The sequence below is a fragment of the Podarcis liolepis genome, assembly GCF_965112155.1.
Source record: "Podarcis liolepis genome assembly, chromosome: 6".
In the NCBI taxonomy this organism is placed as follows: Eukaryota; Metazoa; Chordata; class Lepidosauria; order Squamata; family Lacertidae; genus Podarcis; species Podarcis liolepis.
In genome coordinates, this window is record NC_139559.1 from 19,139,262 (window position 1) to 19,164,599 (window position 25,338).

A 25,338-nucleotide genomic window follows, 5' to 3' on the forward strand; every position below is an offset into this window, starting at 1 on the left:
TGTGTCAGTTTCTGCTGTGCATAGGTCCTTTTACAGGAATGTTCGCACGAGGACGTATCTTGTTTGCACTCGGCTTTACAGCTTTGGATTGCAACTGAGAATGGAGTGATCTGTCAGTTCCAGTTCCCTCAGTTTCTCATTTTTCCAGTCTTAAGATTCAGTTCTCTCCATTTGCATGGCAGTTTGCAAATTGTTTTCTTCTAATAATCACATTTTTATATGCAGCTTTGAGTTATATACACATTTCTGCAAGCAATTTCCCCAAATTTAATGCATCCTTGTGTGTTATTTTCACCTATGTTTTCAATTTTTATATCCACACTTTCACCAAATTTTTGCAAACATTGGTTGGATGTAGAATTGCATTGCAGAAGTCGGATAAGTGCAAATTTAGAAGGATAGCTGTGTTTGTTACGGTTCTCATATTGTTTTGGAAAAATGCAGATTTGTTAGATTCACCTGTAAATGCGAAATGAATGGAAAAGCCTTAATTGCAGCCCAAGAGCTGCGGTATTGCAAGAGTCCTCTTTGCGCATTTCTCTGTGGTCCATAATATTGGCAACTGCTTATCGGCATGCACTACAACAACACAGTAATTTCAAAAGGAAGGAAGTGGCTTTATTCATATCCATGCTCAGCGGAGTGCAATTAACTCACAGCTGTTGGGTTGCATTTGACAATGTGTGTCCCAGCCGCAGAGGTGGGAGGCAGATGTTCTCCCTGATGGCCCTGGGGAAGTTTTGGATCATGTGCAGATGAACTTGGCTGCTTCATTGCTTAGTATACAACCCTGAGCAGTAGCCTCTTCACTGCTCTCTCCTTTTGCTTCCAGAAACTTGTCCTGCCAAACTTAGCTCCAATTGTCCAGCAGAGCCTTTTGGAAGAGGTGTCACAACAGAAACATGTTCTGGAAATAATCTCTGCTCTGGCTGCTCCTGTGCCGCGGAACCTGACTTCTGTGGAAGAGAGTAAGTTATGAGATGTCCAAAACTTTAAGGTGTGGAACAGACACTCCCAGGAATCCTCTGTTTTTCAGCCCCTGTTTAGCAGGGGGTGGGGATGGAGGACCTGTTATGACCAAGGGCTGCATTCGCTTGTGGCTAACGTTCAAGGAGCCAGTGGGATCAAAGCAAAAGTGGGTGGAATAACCCCACACGGTTTCTCACACACATCCCAATTCACATACCCGCATGTGCACAGCTGGACACCAACACCAGCAAATGCATTCCTACGCGATCTGTGCATCTGTTCTTAGATGTATAGCACACACCCATTCTCACTCCCCCCATCTCTCAACCTCCCTGATGGACTACAGCTCCCATCATTCCAGGCCATTGGCCATGTTGACAGGGCTGATGGGAGTTGGAGTCCAGCAACACCTGGAGAGCCACAGGTTCTCAAATTCCTTCCTTAACCAAGTGCCACTCCTTCAAATAGATCTTCTACTTCTAATGGCCTCACAGCTCTCACTTGCGTGCAAAACAAAAAGTCCGCATTGGACATATCATGCCCTGCCCCGCATACCTTTGCACGTCATATGTGACTCAAACTCTCAAGACGGCAGATATTGATCTGGGAGCTTGGGATCAAGCTTTTATTGAGATTAGTTAAATGCTAGTGGAGTGATTTGGTGACGTATGCATCCGTCTACGTATCCCTGTCTGTGTATATGTCCTTTTGGCGTGTATACTGATTAGCACAGGCTCAATTTAGGCTTATTATTTTATATACATATACATATGTTTAAGTTTTATATGTTATTATTATTTTATACTATTCTAATTGATTGCTGAATGTTACTATTTTGATGTAGGCTGCCTATTTTAAAGTTATGTTTTATTATCACATTTTTGTATTGCATTAGTTATAAGATGTACATTTTTTGTTTCTTCAGCTTGTAAACCGCCTTGAGTATTGTAAGATAGAAAGGCGGTATACAAATTAAAAATGATGATGATACATATACATATACATATACATATACATATACATATACATATACATATACATATACATATACACACACCGCCCTATACCTGTAGGTCTCAGGGCATTTCACAGGATAAAATCAAAATAAAAAAATCACAAAATACATATTCAAAATAAACAACAACAACCCAATAGCAGCCCCCTCCCCGATTTTAAAAGGGCATTGGAACATTTTTGCCTGGTGCCAAAAGGTGTATAATGACGGTAAACCTCCTTGGGGAGAGCATCCCACAGATGAGGGAGCCAGTGGCGTAGCGTGGGTTGTCAGCACCCGGGGCAAGGCAAGTAATTTGCGCCCCCTAACCCGTGGATTTTAGTAGGGGCAGAGAGCTGCGAGTGCGAGCGCGCCCCCCCCCCCAGATGTTGCGCCTGGTGCGGCCGGCCCTCCTGCACCCCCACACTATGCCACTGGAGGGAGCCACTGCAGAAAAGGCATTCCATCTGGTATTTCACTTTTAAGTTGCAAATGAGTTTCAGGCCCCTTGCTGACATTCATATTATTATTATTTTTTTGCAGTCATTCAAAAAGCTAAAAAGCAGAAGCGCTGCCTGAAGATTTGGAGTGAGTGCACTGAGCGGGGGAGCATTTTATTTTGTCCGGCGGAGAGATTTTGGAACCCTTTGAAATACATACTGATGTTCAAAACGAAAGAGAACTATCAAGGACACATAGAAAAAGGTAATACCTGTCTACCCCGGGTGCCTGAGATGTACGATTGTATTTGTGCCTTTGCTTGTGATTGCCCAGTGTTGATCACTTTTAAAACTTGGCAGCAGTTTTGTATTTCAGTTAATCCAAAGCGGTGCAATGATTAAAATATCCACTGACTGGTTAAAAGGAAAATGTGTTCATTTATAAAAATGTAGAATCATAGAATCATAGAATCATAGAGTTGGAAGAGACCACAAGGGCCATCGAGTCCAACCCCCTGCCAAGCAGGAAACACCATCAGAGCACTCCTGACATATGGTTGTCAAGCCTCTGCTTAAAGACCTCCAAAGTAGGAGACTCCACCACACTCCTTGGCAGCAAATTCCACTGTCAAACAGCTCTTACTGTCAGGAAGTTCTTCCTAATGTTTAGGTGGAATCTTCTTTCTTGTAGTTTGGATCCATTGCTCCGTGTCCGCTTCTCTGGAGCAGCAGAAAACAACCTTTCTCCCTCCTCTATGTGACATCCTTTTATATATTTGAACATGGCTATCATATCACCCCTTAACCTCCTCTTCTCCAGGCTAAACATGCCCAGCTCCCTTAGCCGTTCCTCATAAAGCATCGTTTCCAGGCCTTTGACCATTTTGGTTGCCCTCCTCTGGACACGTTCCAGTTTGTCAGTGTCCTTCTTGAATTGTGGTGCCCAGAACTGGACACAGTACTCCAGGTGAGGTCTGACCAGAGCAGAATACAGTGGCACTATTACTTCCCTTGATCTAGATGCTATACTCCTATTGATGCAGCCCAGAATTGCATTGGCTTTTTTAGCTGCCGCGTCACACTGTTGGCTCATGTCAAGTTTATGGTCAACCAAGACTCCTAGATCCTTTTCACATGTACTGCTCTCAAGCCAGGTGTCCCCCATCTTGTATTTGTGCATGTAATCTGTGTAATAATAATTCTTCAGCATTTATAACTTGCCCCGTGGCTGTTCAAAGCCCTTTATGTATATTAGCTCAGCAATCCTTACAATAATCCTGTTCAGTATTACTGTCTCCAGGATTCCTCAATATTACAGCTTCACTACAGATAGTGGAACTCTGGCTGTTGGGTGAGTCACCTATAAAAAGCTACCTGGCAGAGGGGACATTTGAACCCAGGACTTTCTGATCCATGGCCCTAGTAGTCACTTAGCTGGTAATGCTGCATGATGTAGCTTAGACCCGTCCTGTAAGCAAAGGCTGGCTAACCTGTGGCCCTCCAAATGTCGTTGGACTCCAACTCCCATCAGCCTGTGTCAGCAAGGACAATGTCCAGGGATGATGGGGATTGTAGTCTAGCAACACACTGGGGTGAGACAGGTTCCCCTATTCCTGCTGTAGCCAATGGAGCATTAGAGCAGAGGTGGGGAATCTGCAGCCCTTCAGATTTTACTGGACTCCAATTCCCATCAGTCCTAGCCAGCATGACCAATGGTCGGAGCTCACTAGAATGGTTGCAGCCCAGCACCACCTGAATGGCCTCAGGTGATCCAGCCCTGAATTAGAGCCGCCACCTCCTCTGGCATCCCAAAAATTCATTTGACTGAAGTGGATTGAAGAAGGGCAGCGATGGTTGCAGGCTCTCCTTCTGCAATTTCATGCCATAGTTTTTCTTCTTCTTGCAGTTGTGTATGTGAATTCACGATTGTATAGAGAAAAAAGCACCTCGATGCTGATTCCAAATCCTGAAAATTACATCACTTACCCAAACCATATGTTTTTCGCTCAGATATTTCAAATTAAGAGGGCTGGTGTTTTTCATCTTTTAATTCTTTTTGCTTAGCATTTGCATGCAAGTGACTGAGCTTGGGATTTCTGCCTGAGGCTGAAATCTGGCACCTTCTGACTTATGCATAAAGATGTCCCCCCCTATGCTTAGGTGGTGAATACAGTGGTACCTCTGGTTGCAAACAGGATCCGTTCTGGAGGCCCGTTTGCAACGTGAAAAGCCCGCAACCTGAAGCGCTGTATTTGCGCAGGTGCGCGGTGTGATTTGGAGCTTGTGCACATGCACAAAGCACAATTTAGCGCTACTGTGCATGCACTAGTGGCGAAACCCGGAAGTTACCCTTTCTGGTACTTCCGGGTTGCCATGGGATGCAGCCTGAAAAAACGTAACATGAAGCAACGTAACATGAGGTATAACTGTAGTTGTGCCCTGTGGGTACTAAGCAACACCACCATCTGCTGCTGCTGCTGCTGCTGCATGCCTTCCATGAATTACACTGGGACTCCTGTCCTGTGTACAGTTATTCTAGCAGCCATGCTAAGACTGTGCCCTCTAAGTAAAATGGTCTTTGTTATTTGGCTTCCTACCTTTGTGCATTGTATGATGCCATGATCACAAGTGGAGAAAGGAATATTGGGTCCAGCATTTACTACATTCACAATTTCAACTTTCTTAAACAACAACAACACAGCATTATTGTTTAGTTCTGAATGCAATGAGGATGGGCTTGAAAGTGTTTAGGCAATAGTGGTTACGCACAAAATATTGATCTAGATGCACCTTTGTTTTGATCCAGCAAGGCTCTTCTTATCTTCCAATGTATAGGAGGAAATTCAAATATCCAAGCCCTGGCCATCTCTAGATAGAACTGCTTGCCTCATGTTTATTTTGTTTAAAACATCCCACGCCTCATTTCTATGCACCCCCTTTCAGTTTTGCAGGTGTTCCTGGAGCAGATAGTTGGAGGCAGGCTGCTCTTTCCCTCGACGGATCTCCCAGCTGAATCAGTGACATTATTCCAGTTTTACAGCTACCTGGAGAAGCACCATGTGAACAATTTGGAAAAACACCTGGCCAGATTTGCTAAAGAAGGTAAATGAATGGCTGGTGAGATTTGAGATTTGGTCAGGTGTCTTGCAGGTTAGGAGTTACTATATAGGGTGAATCTCCAAGGCCCACCACTGGCTGTTGCATGTTGAAATGATAGCTACTTGAGAGACTGTCCTGTCCCTAGAGCTGTACCCAGCAGGTCACTGTGTTCTGTAGGAGAGTTTCACTTTCAAGTCCCAAGACTATCAGAAGCTGCACCGGGGCAACTCGGAGCAGGGCTTTTGGTGTGGTGGCCCCTGTTCAGCAGTGTTCATAGGATAAGTGCTGGCTATTTGCACTTCCTGGAAACAACTGAAGATTGTTCTAGTGTGCCACCATTTTGATTTCTCACAACAGTCTCTTCCCCAACCTGGTGTCCTCTGGATATTTTGGACTACAACTCCATTGTTTGGAACTGATAGAAGTTGTAGTCCAAAACCTCTGGAGGGCACTCAGCTGAGGACGGCTGACCTAGATCAGGGGTCAGCAAACGTTTTCAGCAGGAGGCCGGCCCACTGTCCCTCTGACCTTGTGGGGGCCGGAGTATTTTTTTTTTGAGAGGGGAAATGAATGGATTCCTATGCCCCACAAATAACCCAGAGATGCATTTTAAATAAAAGCACACATTCTACTCATGTAAAAACACGCTGATTCCTGGACCATCTGCGGGCTGGATTTAGAAGGCGATTGGGCCGGATCCAGCTCCTTGGCCTTAGTTTGCCTACCTAGAGCAGCCTGTCTCAACCTGTGGGTCCCCAGATGTTGTTGAACTACAACTCCCATCACCCCTAGTTAGAAAGGCCATTGTTCAGGGATGATGGGAGTTGTAGTCCAACAACATCTGGGGACTTGCAGGTTGAGAACCGCTGACCTAGAGCAACACAGTGATATGAGTGCTGCTGTTGCTGTCTGCAACTGGTAGGCAATTCTTTCAGGGCCCACCAGGGGGCACTTTACCAAGCGCTCATTCAAATTGGTAGCCTTGCAGGTAACTCTTAGTGGCACACGGGTGGTGCTGTGGTCTAAACCCCTGAGCCTCTTGGGCTTGCCAATTGGAAGGTCAGCGGTTCGAATCCACGCAAGGGGTGAGCTCCTGTTGCTCTGTCCCAGCTCCTGCCAACCTAGCGATGGGACTTCCTCTCCCTGCATACCCCCCAAATTTGTTGAGAAGGTGTTCCTTCAACTCTTTGAAAAAGATTTGGGGGTGTGGGCAAGGGAGCCCGTGGGGAGAGGAAGTCCCATTGGTGCAGAAAAGTCCTTGTGTATAAATGCTATGACGCACTGCATGCAAACTGTTGTAGAATAAGTTACCAGTGGAGGGAAGAGAGAATAAATCGGAAATAGCATTTCAGAGCCATAATCCACTTATGGTTGGTTTCCTCCTCTGCAGTGATGCTGATTGAGGACCTGCAGCGTCCTGGGAGAATGAAGAAAATAAAGAAACTGAAAGGGAAGCGACTCAGCCGACTGCAACCCCTTCCACAGACCTTACAGCTCCTTGCCGTTCTGCAGCTTGATGAAAACCATCGTGTGGGCAAGGCAGCCATGTCGTGTCTCTCTCGGGCGGCAGCTGATAGGAATTTCAGGGAAAAGGTACCGGCTTTCCACTTCGCTTGGCATTCCGTCATTTGCTGCATCCAGATAATATATTCCTATATGTATGGGAAGGGGCCATAGCTGAGTGGTAGGGGTTTGCATGCATAAGAAGAGTCCTGCAGGACCAGGCCAAAGGCCCATCTAGTCTACCATCGTAGTCAACCAGGACTTTTGGCTGTTCCATGGCCTTCAGATGTTGTTTTGAGGCAGTGAAATACCAAAAGGTTGTGCAGGGCTGAAACGCACCAGGGCCAAAACTAGGCTTTCTGTCACCTAGGGCAAAGACCTAGTTTGTCACACCCCCCCCACTTGTTTGTGTACATGCGTGCGCGCGCGCGCGCACACACACACACACACACACACACACACTTGTTCATAAAGGGCATAAAAAGTAGTTTGAAAGAGGCTGGAGAAGAGAGAGTCTCCAAATAGTAAAATTGTCTGTGTATGTACCTGACTTTCATTCAGCCTTAAGTAGATCTCCTCAGACAGTAACAGATCCTTTGAGGAATTCTATGAAGTACAGTATTATGACTGTATGATATAATAATAATAATAATAATAATAATAATAATAATAATAATAATAATTAATAATGGAAACTGTGATAATGATCAGGAAACAAACCAGCGAGTAAGTCCTATTGAACTCAGTGGGACTTACTTCTGAGTAGAAATGTTTAATATCGCAGTATAAGACTGCAGAATCTTTCCACAGTTACCTGGGAGTAAGTCCCATTGAATTCAGTGGGACTTTCTTATGAGTAGCGAAGGCTTCCAGTTTAAGGCTTGAAAGAATGAATAAATACTCCACAGGTTTCCTTAAAAGATCGCTGGCTGCTGAACCATTGCAATTAAAGAATTTAAAGTGGATTGGCTACATTTTCCTCCCAAATTACAGGAAGAGACAAAAACAAACGTGCTTCGCATGTCAGCATTACATTTCTTTCATTGCAGGTATTTTATTTTCAGTATAAAGAGGATTCGGTTTTTGTAGCTGATTGTATGCAGCAGTGCCCTCTTTATGTATTCACATGGTGTAAACATAAGTTACAGGTAGGTAGCTGTGTTGGTCTGCTGTAGTAAAAAAAAAATAAAAAAAAATCCTTCCAGTAGCAACTTAGAGACTAACTAAGTTTGTTATAGGTAGGAGCTTTTGTGTGCATGCACACTTCTTCAGATACAGTGTGCATGTACATGAAAGCTCATACATATAATAAACTTAGTTGGTCTCTAAGGTGCTACTGGAAGGATTTTTTTATGGTGTAAACATGGATGTTGTCCTTTAGATCCAAACACACACACACACACACACACACACACACACACACACAGAGAGAGAGAGAGAGAGAGAGAGAGAGAGAGAGAGAGAGAGAACACATAAGCAAGCAATACTCCAAAGTATCAACTTGACATTTAAATTGTTTAATCATGATAAAAGCTTCTGCTCCCAAAAAGGGCAGGAGGTGGTGTTCTTATCTCTTTGCCACTTTTAATTGATCTCTGAGACTTTGAGGGAAGAAGAAGAAAGCAACAAAACTTCCCCTTTTCAATTTTGTTTGGAGAGCAACCTTCTCCAGGATTTCTCTTTTGCACACAATTCCCAAAACAAAATAAAAAAAAATCCTTCCAGTAGCACCTTAAGAGACCAACTAAGTTTGTTACTGGTACGAGCTTTCGTTTGCATGCACACTTCCAGGAAAGCTCATACCAATAATAAACTTATGTTGGTCTCTAAGGTGCTACTGGAAGGAATTTTTTTATTTTGTTCCGCGTATGGCCGACCAACACAGCTATATACCTGTAACTAAGCTTCCAAAACAGACAGGGGGAAAGGGGAAGGAGGATTGTTTCCCAGGTTTTCCTGCTTCCCTTTGCAAATTAGCATCCTTTTGTTGCTCAGCAGCTCAAGACAAGAAGGACCTAGTCCTAGCTAGAGGCTTCACCCAAGGCTGAGACCCTAGCGAGCGCCTCCACCCCATTAACTACGGCCCTGCTCCTCATCACTGTAATTGCTGCTTGCTAGCTAGCCTGTTAAAGGACGCGGGTGGCGCTGTGGGTTAAACCACAGAGCCTAGGACTTGCTGATCAGAAGGTCGGCGGTTCGAATCCCCACAACGGGGTGAGCTCCTGTTGCTCGGTCCCTGCTCCTGCCAACCTAGCAGTTTGAAAGCATGTCAAAGTGCAAGTAGATAAATAGGTACTGCTCCGGCGGGAAGGTAAACAGTGTTTCTGTGTGCTGCTCTGGTTCACCAGAAGCGGCTTAGTCATGCTGGCCACATGACCTGGAAGCTGTACGCCGGTTCCCTTGGCCAATAAAGCGAGATGAGCGTCGCAACCCCAGAGTCGGTCACGACTGGACCTAATGGTCAGGGGTCCCTTTACTTTTCCCTTAGCTAGCCTGTTCTCCTCTTCCTATTCTTTCCTGGTATCTCCCAGAAATATCTGTTCCCAGGAAGAGAAGCAGTGGAAACGGTGGGGAAAACAGCAGAGTTAGGAGGCTCCAATATCTTATGTTAGGGCACTTTGGAGCAGAGGAGGAGGGGATGTTATCCATGTCAATGAATGCTCCATTGTCTTTTGCAGGCTCTGCTTTTTTACACAGATGCCTTAAGTAACGATGATGCGAAATTGCAGCAAGCCGCATGTCTGGCCCTCAAAAACCTCAGAGTGAGTATTTTTAAATTCTTGCTTAGTGGGGTCGTTAAGAGAGGTGCATGTGCAGAGTCACAGGCAGCCAGGAGAGGGCGCGAGAGTCACCAAAAAACATGATCATTGTACAGTATTGGAAACTGGAACACAGAGAGGGCATAAGAAAACACATACACGAAAATGAGTGTTGTTAAAGGGTGAACCTAGTTGAAAAACTACCTTGAGATGTATGGATAAAGGGTGGTACACAAATTTAAATAATAATAATAATAATAATAATAATAATAATAATAATAATAATAATATAATACAGAGAGCTACAGATTATTTATGATGGTGATTTATTAAATCTCCAATTTATTAGAGTGCCACAGGCTATCCATCCGTCTGAGTCAGTGCATTGATGTAAAGAGTTAGGAAGCATTCTGAAATAATTTAACAGCTGCCCCTGCACTGCTTCTTTTACATAACAGGGTGTGGAAAGCATAGAGCAAATTGCCAGACTGTGTCTATCAGAATCAGAGGAAGTGCGGAACGCCGCCAGAGAAACGACTCTTTCATTTGGTAAGTGCTTATAACGATTCCCTGCAGATGGATTTCGAATGAGCGAATAGTGAGCTGAAAAGCAGAAGCAACAGCTAGTTGGCCTTGGCTTAGAGAGGCATCGCCGCTTGCTTTGAGGAAGTGGTCTCCTGCAGCAGATCTTCTTTTGCCCTCAATTCCCAGCACTGTTCTTGTGACAATTTCTGGGAGAAGAGCACGGCACAAATGGCTCTTGCAAGGGAAGGACACACCAACAGAAACCCTTCCACCCCATTCCTACAAAACTCTTGTGTCTTGTTCCTGCAGCACCAACCGCCTCTGCCCTTTTATCTTCATGAGAATTGACTTTGGCCTGCACCCTGAAGTCTTGTTAAATCATTTCAGCTCCCTGTCCACCCTTATTCAGCTTTGTAAATTGCTCTGGGTATTATATACTGCCTAAAAACCTACGCTTGGTTCTGATGCGTCAGACCAATGGTCCATCTGTTCCAGCATCCTGTTGCCACAGCGGCCAACTAGATGCCTGGGAAGCCCCAAGCAGGACCTGAGTTGAAAAGCACTCTTCCCACTTGGGGTTCCCAGCAACTACTTCCCATACTGCCTGGACAGAACGTATCCATAGTGGCTTGTTGCCATGGGTAGATCCTGTGATAGTCATCAACTTCACGGGTTTTAGAAGAAGACTTGGACCTATTCATGGAGGAATGAATAGGTCCAAGTCTTCTTCTAAAGCCCGTGAAGTTGATGACTATCACAGGATCCTGTAGGAGCAGGCTCCGTGGTTTAACTATAAGAACATAAGGTGAGCCTGGTGGATCAGGCCCATCTGGTCCAGCATTCAGTTCTCACTGGCCAACCAGATGCCCATGGGAATCTCCAAAGCAGGACTCGGAACACCCTTGTGACCTTGAGAGACCTATAGCGAAGGTGGAACAATACAGGCATTGTGGCCAATAGCTATGTGCTGATGTGACTATGTGCTATGTAAAGTAATATTTCCTTGTCTGCCCTGAATCTTCGAACACTGGATATTAGCTACGTTGGGTGGGCCAGGTTCTAACACTACGGGGGAGGGAGAAACAGAGAAACTTTTCTCTCCATTCTCGTACTATTTTTTCTAAACTGAAAAGCCCCCAAGGTTTCATCAATGGAGTTTTGTTCCAGCTACTTGAGTCATTTGGGGGGTAGATCCATACACTTAAAGCAAACAACTTCCCTCCCCCAAATCACGAGAACTGTAGTTCCCCCCTACAATTCTCAGCACCCTTAGCAAACTAGAGTTGCCAGGATTCTCTGGGGGAAGTCATCAGCTTGAAATGTGCAGTGAATGTTCCCTCAATCTAAGCCATGGCTCTGCTCTTGAGCTCACCCTTTTCCATGCCTGTTCCAGGTCAACAATATCCTTTTTTTGACTTTTGGATATTGCTAGGGGAGGCCTTAGGCAGGCCCTAAACCTTTCTTCATAATAAATTCTTTCCATGTGGTTGGGAAAAATTGGTCGCAAAATTGTAAAAGAGGGACGAATCGTGCGCAAGGAAAACTTTGCTTATCCCACAACGGCAATCAACCTCCTGATTTGTCCCTTTCTTCACAGGTGACAAAGGAAGGCTGGCTTTTGAAAAGATGGACAAGATCTGTTGTGAGCTGAGGGATACCATGTACCAAGAAGCTGAAATAGAAATCACAGTATTTTAAGCAGTGCCTTTGAGGGAGAGGCCAGATAATCTTGCACCATCTGCAATTCGGCTACAAGAGTGTGGAGGAAAGCACACAAATGTTAAATCTGTCTCGGCTGGATTTAAAAACAAATTATCTCGAGAATGAGCAGAGTTTCTGCACGGTGCAAAATCCCTTTGGGTGACTCTGATCTTATAACCAGAAAGGTACTGTGTAAACCATTAAATATCAGCCTCCCCCCGCCTTCAGTATCACAGGAAACATTCACCCTGAACTAAGAAGGCATCTGAAAATCTTGCACTGAAGTTCTCCATTTGGAGGAGAGGAGACAGAAGCAGCTTCTTTTTTGACTGTGAGATGTTTTCTTAGGAATAACCAAGCTGTTTCAAGCAGGAGAGAAAAAGAAAACCACAAGGACGGGCCACACTGGGATTGCAGTGAGTAGCGTTAATGAAGATTTTGCAGCCCTCTACAACTTCAATCCAACCTGACCCCCTTTTTTAGGCCATAGGAAAATAACTTGCATATTTATTTGCTTAATATTGTGGACAAGGACTTCCACACAATCTCTAAAGTAATTAGGGACAGTAAATTAACCTGAAATCTTCTTTCAAAGGGCACCTTCTTCTGGCAGCGGATGTATTGGGGTCTTAAGATAAGTCTGAAAAACATGGGGTTTGTGACCCTAGAGCATTGCAGAGTTGGAAGGAGTTAACAGCTAAAGACTCCTCATCTCTCGCTGGTCACTTCCCACCATTAAGCCCCTGAACCATTCTTCTAATATACATACACACACCAGAATCTAGCGCCAGGAAAAACTGAGAAGCCAGCTATTCCCATGAGTGCTTAATTCTGGGTTTATAATCTTAACCGAGAAGCTGTTTTTAAGTGGACTGTCGCTGCAATACTAAGCACATTTACATTGATCTTTTACTGAACTTGGTGAGATGCACATTTGAGTAAACAGGTGCAGATGCTGATGAACACCACCTACCATCTTTTTTTTACCACTGATGGTGTTGGCAGGAGCTGAATGCAGTTCTGGAGGGGTTCCTTTGCCTATTGCTAGGACAGAAACGCTTCCATCCCTGAGTGTGTGTGTTTGTATGCAGCTGCCTATCACCGGATCCTGGCCCCTTGCTTTTAATGTACATATTTTATACAGAACTTTGTGCTTTTTTATTATTAAAAAAACAACACTTTTCAGTATTTATTGCTGGGGCTAGTTTACATATTGTTCTTTTTTAAAGTTTAATAAAATGTTTGAAAAGTCAATTGCATTCTTCTTCCAGTTATAATTTAAAACACAATGCGAAACACAGCACTAGAAGAGAGATGCTTTGGAGGAACGGAAGTATTCAGGAAAAAATACCAGGCAGGTGCTGTTCCTGGTTCTCTTGCACAGTTGCAGTGAACCAAGTTAGGCAACGCTGATGTTGTCGGTAGGGAAGGACACAAAGGAGATGGCTTCAGCAGCAATATGAAGTTTAGAAGTTCAGGACTAGAAAGAGGAAGGGGAAGACACTCCAAGAGACATGCTTCTTTACAAAAGAATTTTATTGTTGCAGCTAAAATGAGAACTGAAAATCTTTATGGGAAATTGAAAAACTGTACAGTTTTTTACTGAAACTGTGAGGTCATTGCAGCGCCTTACACAAAAGACAATATACCTGAAAACGTATTATACCAAAACATTTAGCTTGTTCGTTGTTTTTTTTAAAAAGATTTTATTTTATTTTTCTTAAAAAAAAACTTTTCTATGGCAATCTGTAAAAAAGAAAGACCTGATGAGTATATATTTGCTTAAGGCATATAGCAGAGCAGCTCACTAACTTTCTAACAAGTTTAAACATGGATATTTTTTTTCCGGCCCCCGCTTCCCTCCCCACCCCTGCCCCCATCCCAAGAATAGGTTAACCAATACATCCACTTTGAAATGCTACTTGTATTTACACACCCAAACTACTACATACATAGACAGGACACCAAAACAAAATGCTTACAAGTTCAGCATTATAAGCCTTATACACACCTCACCGGGCTTTTGACTAGGGCAATTCCACTGCATGTTTTCACTACAGTACGAGTCCTTCTCGAGTTCAAATAGGATAAAAAGGCAAATCACTAATACTGGCAAACCCAGGAGAGACGTGGTAGCCAGTCCACCCTCCCCGTATCTCTGGCTAGCAAGGGAGATCTTTAGTTTCTTCCTCGCTGAAGGGGACAGACGTAACAGTACAATCAAGTCACTGTGGATTTTAAGGAGAGACATTCTGAATTCCCCCCACAAAAAAACACCCAACAACAAGCCCAAGGAATAATATTACCATTCATTTATCACCTGCTGCTAAGTTCAAGAGCTTTGATTTTCATATCCTCTATATAACAACAAAGCGCAGATTTCAAATCTCACTTTGGTTCTGATGGCCTATGCAAAAGAGAGAGAGAGAGAAAGAAAGAGAGAGAAAGAAAAGCTGCTCCTTTGGGGTTTCAGACACCAGCTCCATGGATCTGGGCACCTGTTTCCTGCAGGGAACGTGTGTGTGTGTGTGTGTTTGTGTGTGTGTGTGTGTGTGAGAGAGAGAGAGGGGGGGTGAATATGGCTTTGTACACCCTCTGGAATGTTTGTACAATATTTACTCAGCTTAAGAGAGTGGCATACAACCGGGTTGCACAGCAGACGTATAAAACTGAATAGAAAGTCATGCCAAGTTATTAGGCAAGATACAGGTAACCTGATGTTTGTTGGTTTGTTGTATTTTTTAAAAAGAGCACACCTACCAATCTATTGGCTGAACGAAGACATTTCAGCAACACTCTTGGAACCACGGCCATTTAAACAATCAGATCATGCAAATACAATCTGGGTACATCGGTAAGCAGAAATATATATATATATTTTAAACTCTTTTTCAACTTTCAAGCACATGGATTTTGACCAGGACTCTCTCTTTTTTGCGGGGAGGGGACTTTATACATGCATCTGAATAAAAATGTGCTAACTAATGTTGCTTCTCAACAAGAGCCTACTGAATGAGAGAGAGAGAGATGGGGACAAAGCAATCACATACTGTATAGTAAAAATACACAGATGAGCATTATATAGTTATACCATTTTCTATACTCATAATCAGTATTTTTCACGCTTGCACTATTACTGTACTACTGAAGATTGACTGCTTGAGTATTCCTCCTTTCAAATTCTGGTCTAAACAGCAATCTCACGGGTAACTTTGTCTGTCTGTCTGTCTGCCTGCGTGTGTGTCTTAACTTTCCCATTACTACCTGAAGATTATTATTGTACTTTTGAAAAGCCCTTGATGCAAAGCTTGACTTCGTTTATTTTTGATCCAACCACTCCTTCCTTCCCCAAGATCCAGTGGTTCAAGGGAAAAAACCCCAAAGAGCTAAAGTTTGTGAGCGTGGTGGCAAACCAAAATAAATATGGAGTGAGAAGTCTACTCTGTTGTTGTTGTTTTTTTAAGGTAGATGGTACTTAAGTGCTATATAATTAGAATTTTGCAGAATTTTTAAAGCATTGATCAGTCACACTTGTAGGTCAATTGTCATGGTTTTACTTTGAAACAGGCGACAAGCCTAATGAATGCATTTGTCTTGCTCTCTGCAGCACCGACAATGGATTATTCTGCGTGATTATTATTTCAGTCGAATGCAGTGAGAAGAGTTGACAAAGTCCTAGCTTACTACCCCCCATCATATCATCCAGCAAAGAGACAAAATACATGATTGGTCTAAACTTTTACCCTCCTTTTAGCAGCTATGGTCAGTTAAGTTATACCAAAAACAAAAAACTCAAATCTTCATCTTCAGATGGAGCAGAACAGAACCTGGATCTGTTTCGAGTTAGGCTGGACACTCTTTTCTGCAGAGGCAGGCAGGTGGCTTAATCCTGGCTACTGGATAGCATGATCTTAAGCCAAATAAAAGCCAAACTTGAAATCTTTGTTCAAGGTCGGGGGGGGGGGAGAGGCAATAAAACTAAAAGCCACCAGCAGTTGACTTGCATTTTGCAAAATGACTTGTTGATTTGGAGAGCCAGTTCATTTGCTCAGCTTTTCTCCAAAAAGGAAGTCCCCCTCCTGCCCACCCCCTGTCCAGCAATAGCTACTTGGGATTCCTTGAGATACATTTCTGCAGCATAAAGGAGCTCTAAGGATTATTTTAAACTCCTCTTGTTCCATTTTGTACAGAAAGCGTGTTCTTTTCACATGGCAGGTCTAGAGCGAAGTTGCATTTTACATTCCAAATTATGATACCGATGCTTAAGAACACTGGTCCTTTCCAAAACAATTTTGCAAATGCTAGTGGATATATTTTGGTTGTATTTTCCTTCCCCTCTCCCTAAAGGACAGGGAGAAAGACAGAAAGAGAAAGTGTGTGTGTGAGAGAGAGTTATGGAAGGGTGCTAAGCAATGGGGATAATAAGGAGTGCGGCAGAAGACTTGCATTTGGTGTTGCTGGTGAGTGGGAGATTTTGTCTTAAAGGAAGAAGGAAAGAGTAGCGTTTGACCTGCTGGGATGCCCTGAGCAACAGCAGATGCCCATTACAACTGCGCTGAAAGCAAGAATCTATTTAAGATAAAATCTATCCATGATACCTGCACTGCCAGAAAACCCCACACTTCAGGGTGAAATTCAATTTGCAGAGGCATGTATTTATTATGTAATCTCCATTCATTTACTGGGGCTCCTGAGCAGCAGCCAATTTAAGCAACAGAACTTACAAAAAAGTGGTTCTTTAGAGAGTCCTCAGTCTTGAAACGGCATGCAGTAAAGAGCTCTCCCCTCTCAAATAAAAATAAAAATAAAAAGTTGTACATTCTTCAGGGGTGTGTGCATGTGTGGGTGATTTAAGGAACCCAATAGTGGTGATTTAAGGAACCCAATCATGTATTTGGTTACAAACACTTGGAGAATACAAGCAATTTTTCACTTGCTTTCCCCCTCCTGAAAAACAACAACCAAAAGAACAAAAACTGGCTTTAAAAGACTTCTAAAAAACAATGTGTTGTAAACTCTTATTATTCCATTTTTAAAAATAAGGAAAAAATAATGAAAGGAAAAAAAAACCCCACAAGACTTATTTGGCATATTCTCTGCTTACTCCTGAATATCTTAAGGCCCTGAGATTAGAATATTATGTTCTTGGGACCATAGGGCTAATATTAAACCCTAGTGCATCAATTTTCTCTTTAAGCCCTAACCAAAGTTCCAGCATCTCAAACTTAAGATATACTTCCACTGGGGCAAAGGCTTGGATGCCCCCCCGCTTTAGCTTTCTTTTATTGTAACAAAGTTAAAACGCCGGCGAAGCTACTGGCGTTCTCGATACCATCGCTGGCATGTCTATCAATGGAAACATACCCTGTAGCAGAGGTATGCTCCTGCGGTCAGAACAGTGAACATGCAAATGTTGACCAGAAATGGTTTCCAAGTTGACATCATGTTCTCATCGTCTTCTTCTTCCGACTTGACCATCTCTTCACTTTGTGGCGAGGCATCGACAGTTCTCTTCCTAAGCTCAGTGTCTTGACTAGTGCTGAGGAACAAGAGAGAGCGTATACATTCAACATTCATTTTTATTAGGTCTTAACAAACTGACTTCACATCTATTTTTCTTTCTGACTTCCTGCCCTGATGTTTTCCATCCTTATCCTTAATTGCTGCGTTCTACTTGTTCCTAGGTCCGTATAGTTAAAGCTATGGTTTTCCCAGTAGTGGTGTATGGAAGTGAGAGTTGGACCATAAAGAAGGCTGATCGCTGAAGAATTGATGCTTTTGAATTATGGTGTTGGAGTCCCATGGACTGCAAGAAGATCAAACCTCTCCATTCTGAAGGAAATCAGCCCTGAGTGCTCACTGGAAGGACAGATCCTGAAGCTGAGGCTCCAATACTTTGGCCACCTCATGAGAAGACTCCCTGGAAAAGACCCTGATGTTGGGAAAGATTGAGGGCACAAGGAGAAGGGGGCGACAGAGGATGAGATGGTTGGACAGTGTTCTCGAAGCTACCAGCATGAGTTTGACCAAACTGCAGGAGGCAGTGGAAGACAGGAGTGCCTGGCGTGCTCTGGTCCATGGGGTCACGAAGAGTCGGACACGACTAAACAACAACAACTTGTTCCTAAATCCTCTAACTCCATCTTGTCTTCCCCCCCACCCGCCACTCGTATCTCAAATCCAGCTCATGATTTTGTATCATTAAGATACTTTCATAGTGTAAAAGAAAAAAGGCCTCCGGTTCTCCATAATACAGCCTAGGACCCTCGTACCTACAGGACTGCCTCTCCTGGTATGTCCCACGGAGGACCTTACAGTCTTCAAATAAAAACACCTTGGAGATCCCAGGCCACAGGGAGGTTAGACTGGCCTCGACCAGAGCCAGGGCTTTTTTGGCCATGGCCCCAATCTGGTGGAACGCTCTGTCACAAGAGACTAGGGCCCTGTGGGACTTGACATCTTTCCGGAGGGCCTGCAAGACAGAGCTGTTCCACCAGGCCTTTGGCCAAGGCACAGTCTGACTCCCTTTCTCCTTCTGTAATCTTCATAGAACTCTGGCCCAATGGTTGCCATTAATTTGATTCTGAATTAATTTGTTTCTAGAATGTATTTTAATTGATTGACTGTGCGATTTTATGTGCACTGTGCTATTTTTACCTGTTGTTAGCCACTCTGAGCCCGGCTTTGGCCGGGGAGGGCGGGATACAAATTATTATTATTATTATTATTATTATTATTATTATTATTATTATTATTATTATTAGCAGTTCATCGTTTTGATCTCTTGGTTTTACAGTCAATTTCTCCATTTCAGCTATTTTGCCATTTATTTTAAAGCCATTCTTCTTTGGTTGGAACCTTTTCCTTTTTCCATTTCGGCACATATAAGGTTCTGGCTGAGGCTGCTGCATACATAAAAAGATTAGTCAGCTTCTTTGAAGCCTCTGTCCCAGGAAGAGCATACCCATTCAAAACCAGCAGGAGCCACATCCAACATCGCAGCTCTGCTGGCTCCCACGTGTGGGGCAGAGTTTCCTCTTCTGTCTCCTCCAGCACATCTCAACATCAGCTCTGAAGGGCTGGGACTTGGGAGACCCCCCCTGGGGCATATTTATTTGGGGTGGGGGGCAACCCACAGGAGGAGGAGAGGAAGCAGAAGTCCTGTTTCGCTACCAGACTCCTGCTGGCACAGCACAAGCTACAACTCAAGAGTTCCTTGCCATCTGAGAAAAGGAACTGCAAAAGTGTTTTGCAGATGCTTATTTTGTGGAAGGCTGATCGCTGAAGAATTGATGCTTTTGAATTATGGTGCTGGAGGAGACTCTTGAGAGTCCCATGGACTGCAAGAAGATCAAACGTATCCATTCTTAAGGAAATCAGCCCTGAGTGCTCACTGGAAGGACAGATCCTGAAGCTGAGACTCCAATACTTTGGCCACCTCATGAGAAGAGAAGACTCCCTGGAAAAGACCCTGATGTTGGGAAAGATGGAGGGCACAAGGAGAAGGGGACGACAGAGGACGAGATGGTTGGACACTGTTCTCGAAGCTACCAGCATGAGTTTGACCAAACTGCGGGAGGCAGTGGAAGACAGCAGTGCCTGGCGTGCTCTGGTCCATGGGGTCACAAAGAGTCAGACACGACTAAATGACTAAACAACAACATTTTGTGGAGGACAGCGATAGGACAGTAAAGGAGCAGCAATGCTTTGGGCATGGTGGAAAGCCAAGGAGCCAGGTTTTATATATCACAGAATTGCAGAGTTGGGTTATCAAGTCCAACACTCCTGCAACAAAGGAATCTTTTGGCCAATGCGGGGCTCGGATTGAGTTATTGGGAGATGGGAACAAATTGAGCACTGAGAGAAAAAAGGACCGAGAGAATAATATGAATGGACTGCTACAAAACTGGCAAAAATGGGAGGTTGCTTTTCAGCACACCTGCAGGGGAACCTGAAGCGGGTTAAATAGGTTTTGGCTCAGTTCTAGATAAAAATGGGCAAGTCAGACTCCAGTATTGCTGAACCAGGAAAAGGAAACCTCCTGACATTATTGCACATGGAGCAGTAGTGACACCTAGTGTTCAAGCGGTGCATTTCCTCCCTCTCTCCCAGCTTTTGATAACTTTTGCTGGCTGTTTCTAGAGTTTTTCATTTCAGCTGTCTGGAATGACAGGTGAGCAAGCCCCTTACTGAAAAGATAAAACCTCAGATTTTAAGCTTCTTCTCCTAGAGTAGGAAAAACTTCGACCATCTCTTAATTCTTTTTAAACTGTCTGATATTTTGCAACAGCCTTTAAGCTATATTTTGGTTAGATCCATAATTAAGTCGAAACAATTTTCTTTCTCTAAAAAAATAGAGCTTGGGTTCCACCCTGACAATGTTTTAGTTCCAATGGAAATACTTCAGTCCTACTGAGAAATGGGGAATTTGCTAAATAAGTGACCTCATTCATTCTTATCTAGTGCAAAGACTTAAAAGGCTCTTTAGCAGACAAACCACCTTGTGCCCCTGCAATGTCTTATTTGAACTGACCTAGTTTCTCAAGAAATTCTGAACATTTATCCTTTTCAGAAGATTTTGAAAGCATGCAAAATCAGTGTAGCTGCTTTCAGAACTACCCCCTTTGGCTTCTTTTAATAAATTCACAAAACGATGACACTATAAAGAATACTTCCTGCTATATTTAAGTAACAAAGCTAAACTGAATCTTTGGTTTACTAAGAAGCCTGTGTACAGCTTGGAAATGACCACATTTCATTCTCCACCACAAATTATTTTACTTGTTTATTCTAGAGACAGATCCCCCCCTCTCTCCTGGCATTTTTTTCTTCCTTATAGTAGAGGAGCAAGGAGTTAAGAGGAGTAAGGGAAAAAATACATCAAAAGGGAACTTCCTCAAACGCTTTCGTTCCCTTCCCCTCAATCTCTGCCTCTCCTTTCCTATTTTCTACACGAATGGATAAAATGTTATCCTCGCTCTGCTTTAGTAAAAACACTGGGAAACAAAAGAGACAGGCCGCTTGCTGGCTGCAAGGCTGATGGCAACCTGATGCAAGTGTCACCCCAAAGAAATCCTGGCCAACATTACCTCTCCATGTCTAGATGTTCAGAGGGGTGATCTCTGCCATCAGGAACCTTCGCCACCAGAGCGCTCACGGCACACGCGACTTCCTCCTCCGTCACCCGATGTTTTGAAGAATTTTCCATGTGGTCGTGCACCCTTCCGTTGTTCATTTCTGAGGTTCGCTTGGGTGGTCTTGGGGGTGGGGGAATATGTTCCGGCGGGGGGTCCAAGTCTTCTTTAGAGAGCTCTTTCCATTGCTCCTTCAACAGAAGCAGGAGACTCATTAAACCTTCTTAAAAAAACGGCAAGGAAAATGCACACACGCTTTTTCTGTACACGCCCAGGATGCACCATTAAGGTGTTCCCATTTATCCATTTTTAAAAAAGAAATGTTACTGTGCAGTTTGTTGTACCTATTGGCAGTGGGAAAATCTGAAGTGCAGGAGCTCATCATGACAGCCCCTATAGCCACAAGATTGTGCATTCCCTTAGGCTCCTAGCTAGACCAAAGACAAAATAACAAGATTTACTATTCCTTGTGATGTAACTGGACAGTGGTACCTCTGGTTGCGAACGGGATCCGTTCCGGAGGCCCGTTAACAACATGAAAAGCCCGCAACCTGAAGCGCCGTATCTGCGCGGGTGTGCGGCGTGATTTGGTGCTTGTGTGCATGTGCGAAGCGCAATTTAGTGCTACTGCGCATGCGCGAGCAGCAAAACCCAGAAGTAACCCTTTCCGGTACTTCCGGGTCGCCACAGGACACAACCTGAAAAAACGTAACATGAAGCAAACGTAACATGAGGTATGACTTTAATCCTATGCGCAGTCACCTGGGAGTAAACTCCACGGAACTCAGTGGTACTTACGTCTGACTTGGATGCCTAGGTTCAAGTTGTGAAAAGCATTGGAAGGGCACAATTCACCTGACCAGTCCCAACAGAGGAATGTCTGCATTATCATCATTTTATTATTTATATGCTCCCATCTGACTAGGTTGCCCCAGCCACTAAAGGCAGCTTCCAGCAAAGATTTCTGCTTGCACTCTGGTGGGCTTCCCTCCGGCCCACCCCCTTGCACTCCCTGAAAATGGGTCTTGGGTGAGTGTGTCAGGAGAGCTCCCAGAACAGCACGATGGAGGGGGAAAGAGGTCCAGCTGGCAAGTTGCAACGCTTGCACAGACAGAACCATGTTGAACAAAATGTATTCAGAGTCACTTTGAAACTCCTCATTGGAAACAATTCATAAATGGAAATACTGATAATAATATTCAAGGACCCCATCAAAAGAGGGGGAGGGATCTAGCCTCTGCTTAATTCCCTTCCTCATTCTCTGACTTCCTCTTTGCAGTCTTGTTATCACCTCATTCCCTTTCTGGAGCAAGGATAGTGCATCAACCACCCGGGTGCCTGGGCACATGAAACCATCACCCTGCTCTGAATTTTTCTTTTCTTCCCAGAGCTGCATTTCCCTTTCAAATCTTCCACCGCCTATTCAGATAACGTTTAAGTGATAATGGCATGATGCGTCTTAAGCAACAACCCTCAGCTCAGCGGATACCCTGGTCCTGCTAGAGTCTTCACATCTACAAGACATAGGAAGACACGGGTTGGAAAATGAACTACAGTACTGCAGTGCCAGGGCAGAACCTGCTATTCCCCAGAACTGTAAAGCAGTAAGAATCACCTATTGCAATGGCAACAACACATGCAACATCCTATAACCTGGTTTATACACAAGTGTGTGTGTGTGTGTGTGTCTGTGTAAGTATATATGTGTGTCAAAGGTGCATTTGTGAACCACTTTGTTTTAGCACATCTAATTGCCGCTCGATTCTACGCACTGCTGTTCCATAAAAATCTTGGCCCATTCATATACAACTTTAAAAAAATGAAAACAACCTATGCCAGTCGAATTCTGCTATTGCTGCTCACCTGCACAGATGAGTCTCCCATAATGAATTTTGATCCTTCTAGAACAGCCAAATATGAGAAGCGAAGCTGGTCTGCAGTCTGTATAAGCCCCATGCGGTATTTCCTCATTTCTAAAAGAACCTGCTTAATGTCGACGGAAGAAGGGTCTTTTCTTTTGTCCATCTAAATAGAGAAAGGTGAAATTCAGATCGTTTTTTGAATTACCTCCGAAGCAACAGTACAGCTTCTCATTTGTGGAATATCTGGAAGATGTCTTTATCAAGGTTGCAGTCCTAACCCACATCTACTCAGGCCTTACAGAATGATGCCCAGTGAAAATTCACCAGATCCAATATTTTTTAAGAGCCCCAGACAAGCTATTATTGGGCCCTCCCCCTTCATTCCACTAAAACGGGTGACCCCAACAATATGACTTGTCGAAGACACACATATTCTGACACTGAACTTAAGTAAACTCCCATGAATGCAATGGGCATTCATAAGATTTGGTTGAGAGGCTGTTGTTCTCTGCACATTTATTCAAAAGCAGCAGGACTCGTTTCCAACACATGCTTAGGACTGGAATGCCAGAGGAAGGAGAACAGAAATGGGATTCTCCCCAGCTTCTCTAGCTGCGGTGCCAAGGATCATGTCAACAAGGATCATGTCAACATACTCAAAAATCAGGGCGATAAATGTGAAAATTAAGGCAAAAAGTTTTCAGAATGAAGTGGATAGAACATAGCGTTTTTGTAGTTTTCCTGCCAAAAGCACATTTACTGAAACAAGACACAGAAAGGGTTTGGAAATAGAGAGTGTTACCAACTGGCTAACCGAAGGCAGGCCTCATTGAAAGCTAGGCTTGATTTTAAACTTTGAAGTGGAAATAGATTACTCTAGGATGGGAGTTGTCTGTAGGAATTTCTCTCCCCCCCCCAAACCCTTTTCTTTTTCAGGGTGAAGATTCAGAAGTATCAGGTTCTCCTATGTATGGGCCTCTATACCATGCCACAGTTTAACTGTGCACTGGTGGTACTGAGGAACTGTGCACTGGTTCCTCCATGACAAAGATTGGTGCCAGCCCAGCACAAGTCTGAAACGGAATAAGGTTAAAGCAGAATTCAGACAGATGTCCCACAGTCACTGCTACAAAGGGATTAGCGAAGTTTATGAAGCCTATTTCGCTCCGCTCTGCTTAGCACCATAGAATTGTGGAGTTGAAAGGCACTAAACAAAATGGCAGCCAACACTCCCTTCCACCTTACAAGCAAGCTTCTCTTACCAAAAGGAGACAAGTGTCAACCAAGCAGAAAGTTCCTGATCTTCCAATCCCTGCAGAGCAGTGTACTACAATGGGTCCATGTTCGGGGCTCAGTGACCCCGACTCTCTCACTTTGACCAGGAAGTTGAGGAACGAAGCTGGAGACTCGGGGACTCCAAAGTCAGGCCACGTTGTATAATGAAAGTGCAGGATTTCTCGAGTTTCATGTGTCTGCAAAAGACAAAACCGTTTTCACCCAAGGTTTCAAGAAAGTGAAAGTACGCAGCGATACTCGTTATGGTCTGCAACAACGCTTCAGTGATTAGGAAACTGACATTCAGTTTATTTTCATATTTCTTCTAAAAAAAAAATTACATGTGCATGGAACATAACACTCGACAACTCCCCACACCTGCCCTGGCCAAACTTCAGAAAGCTGATTTCAAGGCTGCATTTGAACAGGCATTTACTTCATGGGGTGCCACAAAAAGTTTACTCACGTGTAAAAAGATTCACAGAGTATATTAAATTCCACTGTAGGGACAGTGTAATTCATGATATTCTAGGGCAAGGCTGTGGAGTCTCCAGCCCAGGGGCCGCATCACACTGGCTAGGCCTCAAATCTGGCATGCGAGACCATTTTGGCCAGGCCAAGTCCACCTGCCCTATGGGACAGGTACAGACGCAGTTTCCTGCTGAAAGTGGGCTTTGCAGGCACTGCTGATTGTCGGCACTTGCAAAGCCCTGTTTGATTTCAAACCGAACAGGCAAAGGAAAATTCATCAACGGATGTCACGGTGCCATTAGGTGACTGGGGAGTGTGGTCTAGCGCACCTGTCAAAATCGTTGCGGGAAAGAGATGAACCTCAGGGTCACTTCCAACTCTACAATTCTATGGTTTTGTGCACTTGGGTACCAAAGCATCTCTTCTGCTGGCTGGGAACTGTTCCCCATAAGATCCTATATGATTATTACATGGTAGCTGTTTACTACTAGAACCGCTAAACAGGGTTTGCCTCTTGATTCAAATGCAGTCTGATTCTGCGGTTTGCCATCAGCAATTGGCACAAGATCTAGGAGAAAGTTCATGGGAACCTGCTCAGTTGAAGGA

General features: G+C 43.9%; 2 protein-coding genes across 6 annotated transcripts in view; one reads left to right on the plus strand and one right to left on the minus strand.

Annotated features, from left to right (window-relative positions):
• Positions 1-16,482, plus strand: part of RIPOR3 (RIPOR family member 3) — a 105,894-nt gene extending 89,412 nt beyond the window's left edge. For 3 of the 4 annotated variants that reach the window (XR_014527283.1, XR_014527284.1, XR_014527285.1), the window contains exons 16-23: positions 833-968; positions 2,507-2,668; positions 5,347-5,505; positions 6,893-7,095; positions 9,684-9,767; positions 10,223-10,313; positions 11,887-14,526; positions 14,558-16,482. Coding sequence is in view for 1 of the 4 variants with exons in the window: in XM_083508000.1 (XP_083364126.1) it covers positions 833-968; positions 2,507-2,668; positions 5,347-5,505; positions 6,893-7,095; positions 9,684-9,767; positions 10,223-10,313; positions 11,887-11,987 (936 nt within the window). In the remaining 3 variants the exon portion in view is untranslated. Of the gene's footprint in view, positions 1-832; positions 969-2,506; positions 2,669-5,346; positions 5,506-6,892; positions 7,096-9,683; positions 9,768-10,222; positions 10,314-11,886 lie in introns of all 4 variants that reach the window. The other variant, XM_083508000.1, reaches the window with a different exon arrangement.
• Positions 13,509-25,338, minus strand: part of PTPN1 (protein tyrosine phosphatase non-receptor type 1) — a 91,809-nt gene continuing 79,979 nt past the window's right edge. Inside the window, exons 6-9 of one of the 2 annotated variants that reach the window (XM_083508149.1) lie at positions 24,249-24,458; positions 22,988-23,149; positions 21,080-21,315; positions 13,509-17,529 (exon numbers count right to left, since the gene is read on the minus strand). In XM_083508149.1, coding sequence (XP_083364275.1) covers positions 17,340-17,529; positions 21,080-21,315; positions 22,988-23,149; positions 24,249-24,458 — 798 coding nt within the window. In that variant the 3' untranslated portion in view covers positions 13,509-17,339. The remainder of the gene's footprint in view (positions 17,530-21,079; positions 21,316-22,987; positions 23,150-24,248; positions 24,459-25,338) is intronic. The other variant, XM_083508150.1, reaches the window with a different exon arrangement.